Source organism: Phasianus colchicus, chromosome 9 (assembly GCF_987193195.1).
Source record: "Phasianus colchicus chromosome 9, bPhaCol1.hap1.1, whole genome shotgun sequence".
Lineage (NCBI taxonomy): Eukaryota > Metazoa > Chordata > Aves > Galliformes > Phasianidae > Phasianus > Phasianus colchicus.
This window is the reverse complement of record NC_143444.1, coordinates 6,694,644-6,707,015: the sequence shown is the minus strand read 5'-3', so window position 1 is coordinate 6,707,015 and position 12,372 is coordinate 6,694,644. Positions and strand designations below refer to the sequence as shown.

The 12,372-nt window shown below is 46.4% G+C and overlaps 1 protein-coding gene and 1 long non-coding RNA gene across 3 annotated transcripts in view; one reads left to right on the top strand and one right to left on the bottom strand.

Moving 5' to 3' along the window:
* Nucleotides 1-12,372, bottom strand: part of PAPPA2 (pappalysin 2) — a 73,502-nt gene that overhangs the window by 30,185 nt on the left and 30,945 nt on the right. For both annotated transcript variants that reach the window (XM_090145966.1, XM_090145967.1), the window contains exons 11-13: nt 11,044-11,178; nt 8,576-8,711; nt 8,133-8,352 (exon numbers count right to left, since the gene is read on the bottom strand). In XM_090145966.1, coding sequence (XP_090002092.1) covers nt 8,133-8,352; nt 8,576-8,711; nt 11,044-11,178 — 491 coding nt within the window. The remainder of the gene's footprint in view (nt 1-8,132; nt 8,353-8,575; nt 8,712-11,043; nt 11,179-12,372) is intronic.
* On the top strand, nt 4,000-12,337 carry LOC116230427 (uncharacterized). Its single transcript, XR_004167234.2, has 5 exons — nt 4,000-4,249; nt 9,647-9,692; nt 11,072-11,163; nt 11,844-11,990; nt 12,266-12,337. It is a non-coding gene; the product is annotated as an uncharacterized LOC116230427 (long non-coding RNA).

Sequence of the window (12,372 nt, the reverse complement as noted above, 5' to 3'; positions counted from 1 at the left end):
TAGCCAGGAGACCAAGTCCTCCATCAGTGAAATGCACCAATGGATGAATTAACTGGGATGGAATTAGGGTACAACAAGGGCTTAACACAACTGCTCCCACAAGCTAATGCCCAGGACATTTGGTGGTCAGGACTGTTTTGTTTCATTTGCTTTTTTAACCATCTGCAAGCAGTACCAGTGCCAAAATGCCAGCAGCCCCCTAGCACTCCCCCTGCTCCCTGGCCAAGCCTCGCTTTGCGTGGGACTGCCCACAGCTTTGTGCACTATTTGGCACATAAAAAGCAAACACTGTGTTGCCTTTGCCTCTTGCATTGCCCGACCCCACCAGCCGAGGACGCACGGCCAGGAATTCCACAAATGCACAGAAACTGCTGCCAGCGGGGACACAAAGGGAACGCAATGTGCTGTCAGATCTGGACACAGGCACAGTGGAAACCTGTGGGCCACAGCCTCCAAAAAGCTGGTGGGCACAGACAGAGGGGAGGAATGGCACGGAAGGGGACCACAAAGGAGAACAAGAAAAAAGGGGCTGTTTTTTCAATGCAGACCTGTTTATGAAGTGAGAAATGGTTTCAGGGCAACTGCTGCAAATTCTTTCACTAGCTTATATTTCCATTTGCTTCCTTTTTAAAGAATTTGTTTTACGAGCGCAACGTTTGTCAGGTCATTAGCTTCTGAGGGCATCTGGTACCAATTGCAGCCCTCTCCCCTCCCTCCTGCCTGCAGCCACCTTCCCCAGCCTGTTCTGCTCCCCACCAGTGCCCTCTCCCAGTGACAGAGCCTCTGCCATAGTGCTGTGTGCGAGGGGAATGGGACCAAGCTGCCCTCTTCTACCCTCCCTTTATCACATAGGAAATCATTGCATGGGAGTGTGCTGGGGACCACAAGAAGCGCTGGAAAAAGCTGCCCAGGGATGTGGTAGAGTCATTGTCCCTGGAGGTGTTCAAGAAACATTTAGATGTTGTACCGAGGGACGTGGTTTAGTGGGAAATATTAATGATAGGTGGATGTTTGGACTGGATGACCTCAGATGTCTTTTCCTACCCTGGTGATTCTATGATTCTATGAAACCACAAGCAAAGAACAGCATCCCTCCTGCCCTAGTAGGATGGACCATCACAACACATAGCAGCAAGAAACTCCTCACCCCTATAACCTCTGGGCACAGGGGGATTATCTCACCAAGTCACAGCCCTCCCACTGAGGAAATGGCTGGGGGTTGAGCAGCGGGATGGCCAGACACCTGTAGGGTTGCCCCATTGGCTTCTGCACAGGTTGTGTGAGCCAAAGCAACATCAAGAGGGTAGATTTAGGCTGTATATAAGGAAAATGTCCTTTACAGTGAGGGCAGTGAGGCACTGGCACAGGCTGCCTAGAGATGTGGTGGATGCCCCATTCCTGGAGACTTTCCAGGCCAGGATGGTCCAGGCACTGAGCAACCTGATGGGTTAGTAAATGTCCCCGTACATTGCAGGGGAATTGGACCAGATGACCTTTAAAGGTCCTTTCCAACTCTAAAGATTCTGTGACTCTATGAAATGTTCTCATGAAACCACGATGAGTTTCAGAGGGCATGCTCACCCCGGGCTGCATGGTGGTGGCACCCTGTGGACGTATCCATCCAGGACAGAGCTGGGATGGGGCCACTCTTAGGGTGCTGGCCGAGTGGTGACAGATGCATTGTCTGGGACAACCATGCAGCTGGGATGATGCCATCACTGAACAACAAATGGCAGAGCACAGATCGCTTTCAACACCGCCAGGCACTGCTTTGTTTTCAGCTCGTTAGGAAACAGCTGATGGAGCTGGTAGAAAGCAGATCAGGAGACAAGCAAGTTTCTTTCCTCGTTATATATGGACAATATTATATAGAGGTAGTAAGAGATTTATAATTCTGGATCAAAATGTGGGATTGAAACATTAATTTTTATATGCACTACACATGTACACTCTTGCACACTGTCTGTATGTGTATACAGCTATCTTTCAGAAATAATTAGCTTTCTCTCCTTGCCCCAGAAGATAATTAACCTATCACCACTCTCTGTGTGACTAACAAAAACCCACCACGCCTCAGATGGGACATGATCTGAGGCATGTACCCGAGCTTTGAGTGGTGCTGAGCTCTCAGACTGATGTTGTTATTCCAGACTCAACGAGGGGCTCACATTGCTGAAAACTGCTCTTCTCAAATACACCAGTAAGCTCAGTTAAAAAATACATCATTCTAGCTACAGCCTTGCTTCAATCATTTCTTTTATGGTTATCAATACTGTTGTAATACTTTGGGACAGGATCCTTTGAGCCTGTTGACATACAAATGCAGGACAACAGCCCCATTGCAACCCACGTGCCTTGCTTACTCAGGTAGCACGAGGGCATAAATCATTGCTCCCAGCTGCTGGAACACCCCAGAGAAGGCTGGACAAGGAAACGGTGCAGTTAGCCCAGTTCTGATCTCAGCATGAAGGAGATCTTTCTCCTTTTGATGATAAATGAAATTCCTGCATCACAGCTGCAAACCCCTGACACTTGGCCATTTCTGATTCAGGCCATACAAGACGTATGGCAAGCCAGTGTTTTGGCTTTCTTTTTTCCATTTTCCATTTTTATCTCAGCATCTTTTGAAGCTCAGACTAATGATTTGTCAACAACATTTTTACAAAATACCAGGCTTTTTCTCCTAACTCACTCCACATCAGCACCAGCCTGCATGATTTCTGGGCTCATCAAGTTCCATAACTCACACATCAAAGAAAATTTCAGATCTGGAAATTTGAGAAATTCTGCCAAGCAATGGCCCTGATTGCTCTGGAATGATAAGAGCTTTGTTTTGAAAGTGGAACAGTTCTACAAAGTTAGAGTAGAGCTTTTCCTTCAGGATCCTTCTTTAATATAATGCTAGAGGCATCTACCTCCAAGGGAACACACTGAACCAGAGGTGAGTGTGTCAGTAAGAAGAGCTAATTTTGTTGTAATGAATCCCAAATTCTGAAATAGACAAAATTTTGCATTTTACAATCATTATTTCAGAGGACTCGGAGAATACTGAAGGATTTACTCAAGTCAAGCTAAGCCAAGTCAAATACACTGCAGCTGTTTAAAGTATAATAAATCATCCATAAATTGCTGTAGTATCTACCTAAGCTTTCAACCCAAACATTGCTGCTAAAACAGCTCGAGATCCAACTTTAACAGGGGAAAATTATTATTATATGAAGTTCATCTCGTAGTGCAAGTCTGGGGGGCTATGGAAGGTGCTGATGGAAAGGTAAAGCCTTCAGCCAAACCTCCTGAAGTTAAAAGTAGTCACTGCTTGTGCGCTGGAGTCCAGATTGTAGCGCAGAACATCAGGGAGATAAAAGATGTTTACTCCAATGTTGCAAAAAAGGATAGCTAGGAAATGAGGAAAGGTGTTTTGGAAATACTTGGGAATTTCTTCTCCCTTCGGGCATGTTTCTCATGAAGAGGAAAGGTCTCACAGCATTACGGTAAATCAGATGGCAACCATCCTTGTGGGAGCAGGCTGCATGTACAGACCCAACGGTGGTGATGCTTCTTGATTAAGATCTTCACTGAGGTTGCCACCTCAAGAGAAGGTGTTTGCTTCTCTACGTGACTCCCAAAGAAACTTGCCAAAACAATAACATCCCTGTGAGTCATCCGCTGTCATCCACCCCACAGATAGAGAGAAGGCACTGACTGCTAAGATGTCAAATGATCTTTTGGCCTTCCTGTAACCGTAGGAGGCAAAAGCAGAAAAAGAAACAAGAGGAGCTCAGTCTTAATATATTTCCAGAGAGTTCCTGTTGTTTACTGCACCAAAATATATTTACAGTGCAGAAAGTGGGGGCTTTACATCAATCCATCCAATCATTTTCATTGGTCCATCCAATACCATGGTGGTACTGAGGGATGTGATTAGTGGGCATGGTGGTGATGGCTTGATGGTCTGACCAGATGACCTTAGAGGTCTTTTCCAACCTTTACGATTCTATGATATAGATTGATTTGATTATTCATTCGTGTCATACAGTTCCTCATCCAATGCTAAGTCACAGCTTGAAGCAGTGATTTAGCACCTGGTGGGAAGGCAGGGCCAACCCAGGAGAGCTCAGGTGTATGCGATGAACCTGAGTGACCAAAAGTATGGAGCCAGGATCCACCCCTTCCTGACCTCATTTAAGAGTTGGCAGTGGAGGTGAGGGCATCTTGTTGGAGATCACTGCCTACCTGAGGCCTTCCAAAAGTAAGTGGCTTTTTTTTTTTTTTCTTCATGTTTGTTATTCCTTCATTTGTGCTTGTCCTCATTTGCAGGAGTAAAAGATTTTGCCACCCTGCTACTATTGCTGTACTATTCATCCTGTTATTATCTCAGACCCTGCGCAGGGGCTGTTGTCCCATCTTTGGCACTCCTGTGATGGTGGGGCTGTGTGGAGATGCTGGTGTGCTGCTTGGGCTCATTCTTAGGGAAGTTCACTCTCATTAGGATGTTCATTCATCCACTTCATAAGCGTGATTGCAGAGGGCAAGGTGAAGGCAAGCCTGTGCTGTGGGGAAGGTGGTGGTCAGGATCATGGCTCTGGTTCTTGAGAGGTTTTCTCCTGTAGGAGAAGATGTGCGTGGTGCTGTGTAGGCAATGTTCTCTAATGAGCAGTTGCCTTAATGATTTTTCTCTCCCTGTCACCCTTTCCATATAGAAAAAAGCCAAAGCCAGCTCTTGAGTTAAATGAGCTTTTTGAGGGTGTCACACAGGAAACACAAACACAATGCAGACTGCATTTTGTAGCACCTCTCCTGTTAACTTGCCAAGTCACTTCCCAGCATATGCTAGCATAAAATAAAGCACTCTAAAAACAAAGCTGAGCTAAAAATAAAAATAACAGAGGAAATGAACAACGTTCCCTTGGTTCGATCTATAGCCCGTACCAAGGAAAACAGGAGGATTGCGGCTCAGTTCTTAAAATGTAAAGAAAAGCATGAAAGTTCGAGAGCTGGAGCATGGTAGGATGGCATCCTAATGGGAGCAGCATTCCTCGAGCTGGGTGCAGCATGGGGTTGCTAAGTTTGGGAAAGGACAATCCCAAAGGAGAGTCCCTGGGTCAGGCTTCACATTGGGCACACCCATATCTGCAGATGGGAATTCTCAGGAAAAAGTCTGGATTTTTCTCAGGAAAATTCTCATTAAAAGCCTGGTTTCTGCTTGATCTTGCCCTATTTTAATTGTGTTCGGAAGGCAAAATGTGCCCTGGCTGAGACAGTGGAGAGGGGATTTGTGGTGCTGGGAGCAATGTGTGAGGAGGAATATCTATCTGCTGTGGTCTTGCTCTTCCATCTGTGATGGCCAAAGCAGCTCTGAAAGGAGAAGGCAGCTCTTTCCTCCTAACGCAGGAGGAAATGCTCTTTCCTAGTGTCTGATGCCTGCTGAATTTCACCATCAAAAATGCAATCCCTTTGTTTCCCTAAGCCTGCAAAGCACTTTGAGATCTTTGAGATCCTTCAAGATGGAAGATGTTACAGAAATACCAAGCCACCATATCTATTATTTTGGCAATGAGCATTTCTAGACCAAAGTCAGCAAATCTCATTTCTTTCTTGCTTTTGTTACTGTCCCTCTCCTGGTTTATTTTAGGAAAGCACTTCCATGCACATACTGTGTATGTGAGGCTGGGTGCGTGCGAATGGTCCATTCAGCTCTTTACTGGAATAATACAGATCTTCTGTGATCTTTTACAGTAGAATATCTCTAAACCTCTTAAGAATTTATATCCCTGTTGTTTTTTTTATAGGGGATTTTTTTTTTCCCCAGACTCCACCTGTCTTTATGGGAAACCAATTATTACTCCTGAAAAACAGAAATACCGCTGTACATTTGTTTTGGAGATGAAATAGGTTTTAAAGAATACAATAGAAGAAAAAAACCCACTTGGATATTTCCTGCCTTAGCAGAGGCAGATCCTTTATTATTAGTGAGACTACTGGAGATCGTAAATCAGAGCTTAGCCCCCCTCTAAATACTCAAGCCTCTTATCCAAGAGAGTAATACTATAAATAACACTTCCTACTCCTAAAACTCTGTGGATCTGATTCACTCAGTGTGTTTGCTAAGGGCACGAGCATAAGCTGTAATTTGACATACTATCACCTCGCAGCTGGTCAGGGGAAGCCATGCAGAGAGGCGAGCAGCCCGTGTTTGGGGTGCTTGGAGCTGCCTGATGGCAACAGAGAGCTGAAGAGAACAACTTGGGTGTTCTTGCAGCCTGGCTGATGAGCAGAAACATCTTCAGACAATGTGATTTGGATTATTTCAGCCCTGTGCCCAACATCTGCTAATGGCTGGAATCTCTGGCCAGGGGAAGCCACTCTAGAATATGTCTTCTCCAAAGACCAGCTCCTTGGCTGACTTCCTCTTGCCCAGCCATGGCACTACACCTTCAGAGCTCAGTGCTGCAGGCACTGAAAGGAGAGAGGAGGCTCAAGGGCCCCATTGGGTCCTTCCATGGCCATTTGCAGGGGACAGCAGGCACTGTGTGCTTTGGTGCTAGGGGAGCTGGCTTCACACAGGCTTGCACTTCATCACTTGAGCCTGTTAGCTGTGGGAGACTTAGAGTGCTTTTCCCACAGGTGGGATGTGCCTAGGAACACTCTCTGCTGTTGTCTAGCAGAAATAAGTTGACAGGATCTTGGACTTGCTCCTCTTTCACCAGCTACGTGTTTCTATGGAGCTATCAAGAGAATAACATTTGCTTTCTGCTATTTGTCCTTTTACATCTGCCCATACACAAGTGATGCTCAGCTATGTCTGCTCCTCCTTTCAGTCAATTCTGAGGGGGGATGGGAAGCTCCCAAGCAATGAGAGAATGAAATTATTTTAAAGGATGAGAAAATGTAATTGAAAAACCACATCAGTTGGCTGGGGGCTTGGAAGCATGTGTGTACATAGCTCTAACAGCTACCAGGAGGAAACAGTCTGCATTTCAGGTGGACACTGATCCTTTAATGTAAGGCTGAGAATAATATTTATATGCTGACTCGCCTTGATTTATGTTTCTGTATAAATCACACATGCACTTTAAATAAAAAAAAAAGTCAAAAGCAACTGCAGGATGTTCACAGCTTCTGGGGCTCCACATAAATCAATCACACTGTGATCACAGCTTTTAGACAGGCACACACACTCATTCATTATCAGGGATGTTTGTCCATCCAGGGTCATCAGTAGAAGAAAAGTAAGGATGGCAGCAGTGATATTCTGACCCCAGCCAGAGCCCTTTGTTCTCAGTGCTTCCACAAAAGCTCAGGTTCAAACTCAGCATTCCCAGTTGCATGGATTTAATAACCAGGAGCTGCCAGCCTGACTGCCCCTCCTGGACGAACCTGAGCACTATCCCCTCATCCTCCTCGTGTCTGCACTTCTGTCATGCTCTTGGCTTAGTCTGCCTTGGATATTGGTCCTTCCCTGTGTTTTTCCTCACTTTTCTTACTTGGAAAGAGCTCCCCATTCTGTAAACACTGCCTCTTATTTACAGCTTTATAAAGACAAGTGGGCACAGCTGAGTGACTGACATCAATTAGCACTGTGGCTGCTACCATCATACCAACATGTTGTAGTGAGGCTGCACAAGTCAGCACAGGGAGGGTGCCAGCTGCTGTGGGGACCAATGTGCCCCATGGTGTGTGGAAGAATGGGGTGAGATAATACTGTATATGGTGGTGATGGGTCGGTGACTGGATTTGATGATCTTGATGTTGGTAAAGCTTATGTAGAAGAAACCCACATTTCAGCTTCAGTAACAACTTCTTAGCAGAGAGAACTTAGTTTTGCCATCAGGAAATAACCCTCTAGCGTAGCTCTATACAGATGCACAGGCCATACACTATTTGCCCTATTCCCTCCACAGCAATATAAACAAATCAAGTCTACTGACAGCGGACTTTCCAGTGACAACTCCAAACCCATCAGAGAATAACCATGGAAACAACTCAAAGAGTGAATCTCAATTGTTGGGGTTGGAATGGACCTCCGAAAACCATTGGATCCAACCCCACCACTCATGCTTGCAAGCATATAGATGTAAAAACATTAAAATTAAAGCCCAGAGCCCCTGGAGAAGAACCTGGGGAGTCAATACCTGTAGTGCTGCTGGCCATGTCCTTCCTTGTGCTGCAGCAGGCAGATGGGGGGCTCGGAGGGGCTGGGCACAGCCAGTGTCCGTAGGGCCACAGCTGCAATGCCCACAAGCGGTGAGGAGAAGTTGAGAAGCACTGATCCAGCCCAGAGGGATGATGGCTCCTGCCCGTGGGTCATGCTAATGATGAGTGGGTTTTGCTGGCATGACAGCTCATGTGTCCCTGCAAGAGATAGAAAGTTGCTAGCTGGGAGCTTTTTCTCTCATTTTGGTTTTCTTCCTCTGCTTGTTCATACATCCCAATGGATCAGCTTGGAACAATGTTTGGGAAGCAGAAAGTGTTGCAAGGTGAAAGATGGATATCAGCTCCCAAATCAGTGACAGATGGCTGCCAATGTCCCTACCAAGATGCTATGGATAGGTGGCATAGCACACAGGATGCTCACCCAAAGAGTGGTTCAGCCCATCCACATCACCCAGCTGGACGGTCACCCGCGGTTTGTGCTGGTTGCTTGGGATGGTGCCATCAGAGGCCAGGAAGAGTAGGATGGAGGTTGGCACCACGGGTCTCTCGAAGCACACCTGGGCAAGGAGAGCAAAGGAGACCCTGAGAGCGAGGACACCTAATGTAACTTTTGTGATCCCACGAGAGAGGTGGGCAGCACATAACCAAGACCCAGGCAGCCCCCACTCTCACCCTCCATACACCCCACAAGTGATGCATGCAGAGAGCACAGCCACAAATAGCACCACTGCAGTGCTTCCATTAAAGATGAGAACTGGCCCCAGCACTTGGAGTGACTGTGGGCTGTCTGTCAGTCAGCGTGGGGAAAGATTTGTGGCAGGATGTCTTGCCTGCTCAAGGAGCCAACAGCTCCCTGCTTGTCTGCAGCCCTGAAAGCTACAGTAGACAACCAGGAAATGCATGCCATCAAGCATGGTGGGGCAGATGTTCCTTGGAAGTAAGAGGGTAGAAATGTTTTTCTCCCCCACCCCAGCACCAAGATGTGTTTTGATACAGATCCGCTCTATAGAGTGTTTTTGTTGAACATAGGTATACTTGGATCCCAGGAATTCAAAGCAAAGCTGTGTTTGGGAGAAGTCCCAGCTGATCCCATCAGGCATTGCTTATAGGCACTGTGGGGTTCAGCTCTACTCCAGTGCTGGTATGGGACTGAGGAAGGTATTATCCCCACTGTTCCCCATCCTCACTCAGCAGCCAAAGGGTGGAAGAGACATGGGCATAGACTGGAGCAGGAGAAATCCTTCTGCATCAGCTCAGGTCTGCCAGCCTGCAGAGTGGCCCCAAGTTAAAGCCACAGCAGCTGACTCATCTAACATCCCAGTTCTTTCCTTTTTTTTTTAATATTTTTAATTTATTTTTACATATTTCATGCTTGACCACAGCAAGCTATCTTAATTTCTCTTCTCCCTCTCTCTCCCCCTTCTCGTTTAATTTCCTGTGTGTTACGCATCCTGACTTGCCTCCAAGTGATTTTGATTCCTCTCTTCCTCAGATGTGTTGGAAACAGAGAACAAAGCATGGCCACGGATCTGCAAATGGTAATTATTCCCATCTGCACGGTAGATGGATGCCTCATTAGGTGGCACAGCCACGTGCACCTCTTGCCCCCAGCCTGCCTACAGCCTGACCCAAAGTTTCCCTTGCTCACCGGTGCCACTTCTTCAGCAAGGCAGTGGGAAGTAATTCCTGCACTGTGACGAGCCTTGTGGCATGTTTTTAGCCCTGGTGACACAGGTGCAGCTCTAAAATGGCCATGGGGATCAGTGGCCATGAAACTGTGCACATGCATGTGTGAACAGTTCCTGCCCATGCAGGCGGGTGTGCTAAGCAAATTGTCAACAAGATTCCGTCTTTCCCAACCCAATATGTTACCAATCAGGCAAATTATTAAGAAAGAAAAAAAAAAAAGAGAGAGAGGAGGAAAAAAAAGAGGCATATTTATTACTAGTCCATAAATAATTTTATGGATGGAAAATAATAGCACTCCTAAAGAGAGCATGGAGAACCAGTAATGAAAGTCTTTAATATAAACATCCATAGAGGAAGAGAACTGACCACAAGCTCCAATAAAACTGGAACATGCTTTAACCCCTGGTGAGAGGTGGAAAGCAAGATTTCATCTAGGTAGGGCAGAGGGAGATTTCTGCCTTCATGCTAGCAAAAGAAGAAAGGAGGTCCATTTGTCATGGCTGGCACCAGAGACTGAAGCTGGAAAGTAGGTTGTGAGCACAGACAGAAGGAAAAAAATAAACAGTTAAAGGAAGTTCTTTGGAGAGGCAGAGGAGCTCAGAGGGTAGAGAGGCAACAGCAAAGTTGGACTCTGGGTTGAGTGGGTGGCAGTCCTGCGCACAGCAGGGGGTTGGAATTGTATGATTTTTAAGGTCCCTTCCAGCCAAAGCTGTTCTATGATTCTGTCGTGTGATTCTGAGAGCCCCAGGCTGATGTCCTGTGCAGAAGGCCTCCTGCAAGGCAGGCCAGGTGCTCCTCAGGCTGCAGGGAGGCAGCAAGCCCAGCTTTCCAGCAACACCAGGCAGGAACCAAAAACCTCTGCACCACGGCTGCAGCCAGAAAATCAGTGCTGTAACAATCACATCGGCTAAGCCCTTGGCTCTTCCCTTCCCTGCTCCCTTGCCTGCTGGGATGAAGAGGTCTGTTGCTCCAGGCTCTCTCCCAAAAGAGCCCAGGACTGGTATGGGGTCAGCAGGGACAGGACCTGCGTACTGTGTCTGGCTGCTGTGGGCTTTGCAAAGAGTTCAGTGGGATACAGGTCTTATCTGGGCAGCAGTTAAGACTCCTATAGCTCCTACAGAAAAGGAGTGGCCTCGGTCACCAAAGTGCTGGGGCAAAGGCAAGCGAATCCTCTCATCCCTAACTGCACACCTTGCTTACCTTCAGCCAAACTCTCTCTCCACTCAAGGGCATCTTCTCATCTGGATCCTGAGTGTTCTCTTGGCTGGGAGTACATGGGAACCAAGCAGTCTGGGAAAGGTCCTTTGGCACAGCGTGAAGGTAGGATTTACATGCCTGAAAGGAGAGCATTTTTGGTTTGCTTTTTTTTTTTTAATGCAGAAAGAAGAGAAGAAAGTGGGAGAAAGGTTTTGCGGGCTCTCTTTAATTCTCTAAAGGAAGGCACAATGCAGTGTGAAGCAGAGATACGATATTTCCTAGCATGAAGGTAGTTAGGTTGTGGGATTAACAGCTCACCACCCACCCCATGCACATTAGACTTTTGTCCTTTTAGGATGCTGTAAATAAGATCTTGAGGTACTGCCCGTGGGGCTAATGACAGGCAGTAATGACCAGGCTCTAGGATGGTAGGAGAACCACAGTCCCTGTGACTGAGTCAACAAGATCTGAAGCTGCAAACTGTTTGCCTGAATGCCAGATTTCAGCCACATCAGTAACATCAGGCATCTCCATAGGCCTGCAGGACAAAGCCTAGGAGATGGGTACATGTGTCCTACAAGAGCAGCAGGTACCCAAGGCCAAGGCTGCTCACTGAACACATGAACCAAAAATTTAATCATGATTTGGGTCTTGTGAAGAATGTGCTTTACATCCGGTCAACTGAAGTGCATGTGCAGATAGCTAAACATGTGCCCTCTCTATGCTTCTTCCCCTTCTTCAGTTTGTTAGCAAAGAATATACATACATTATGTTAATACTGATCATGTGAAATCCCGTTCTAGACCTCCAGGGCCCTGCTCCAAAGCCCATATGAAAGATGGGAATTCTCCCATTGATTTTTTTGCTTTGGCTCCAGAACAGACATCTTGAGAGCAACACAGATGTTGATGCACGTGTGATTTTATCCTTTCAGGCCCTGACCTTATAAGGTATTCTATTTATTTATTTATTTGACTTTATAGCACTACTCCTATGCTCCAAGTTGTACATCATGCTGGTGGGATAGGGGTGGTCACTATTTGTCAAACTGTATGGTGCAGAGGAGATGCTCCTTGTTTGAGTGAGACCTCCATGCACTGCAGTTCCTGGCCCTAGTAACTGCTGAAAGAGGGATGTAAGAAATGTCCCAGTCATCTGCTGGCTCTCTGCATAGGAACACAGTAGTCCAGAATTGCACTGATTTATTTTTTTATTTCTTCTTTAGTATGCTCCTGCACAGGCAGTGAATTCCCCAGCTTTACTACATGGACATTGCTAGAAAAGACCTAAAGACCTTTTTTTTTTAATATATTTATTTTGATCATGCTTAAT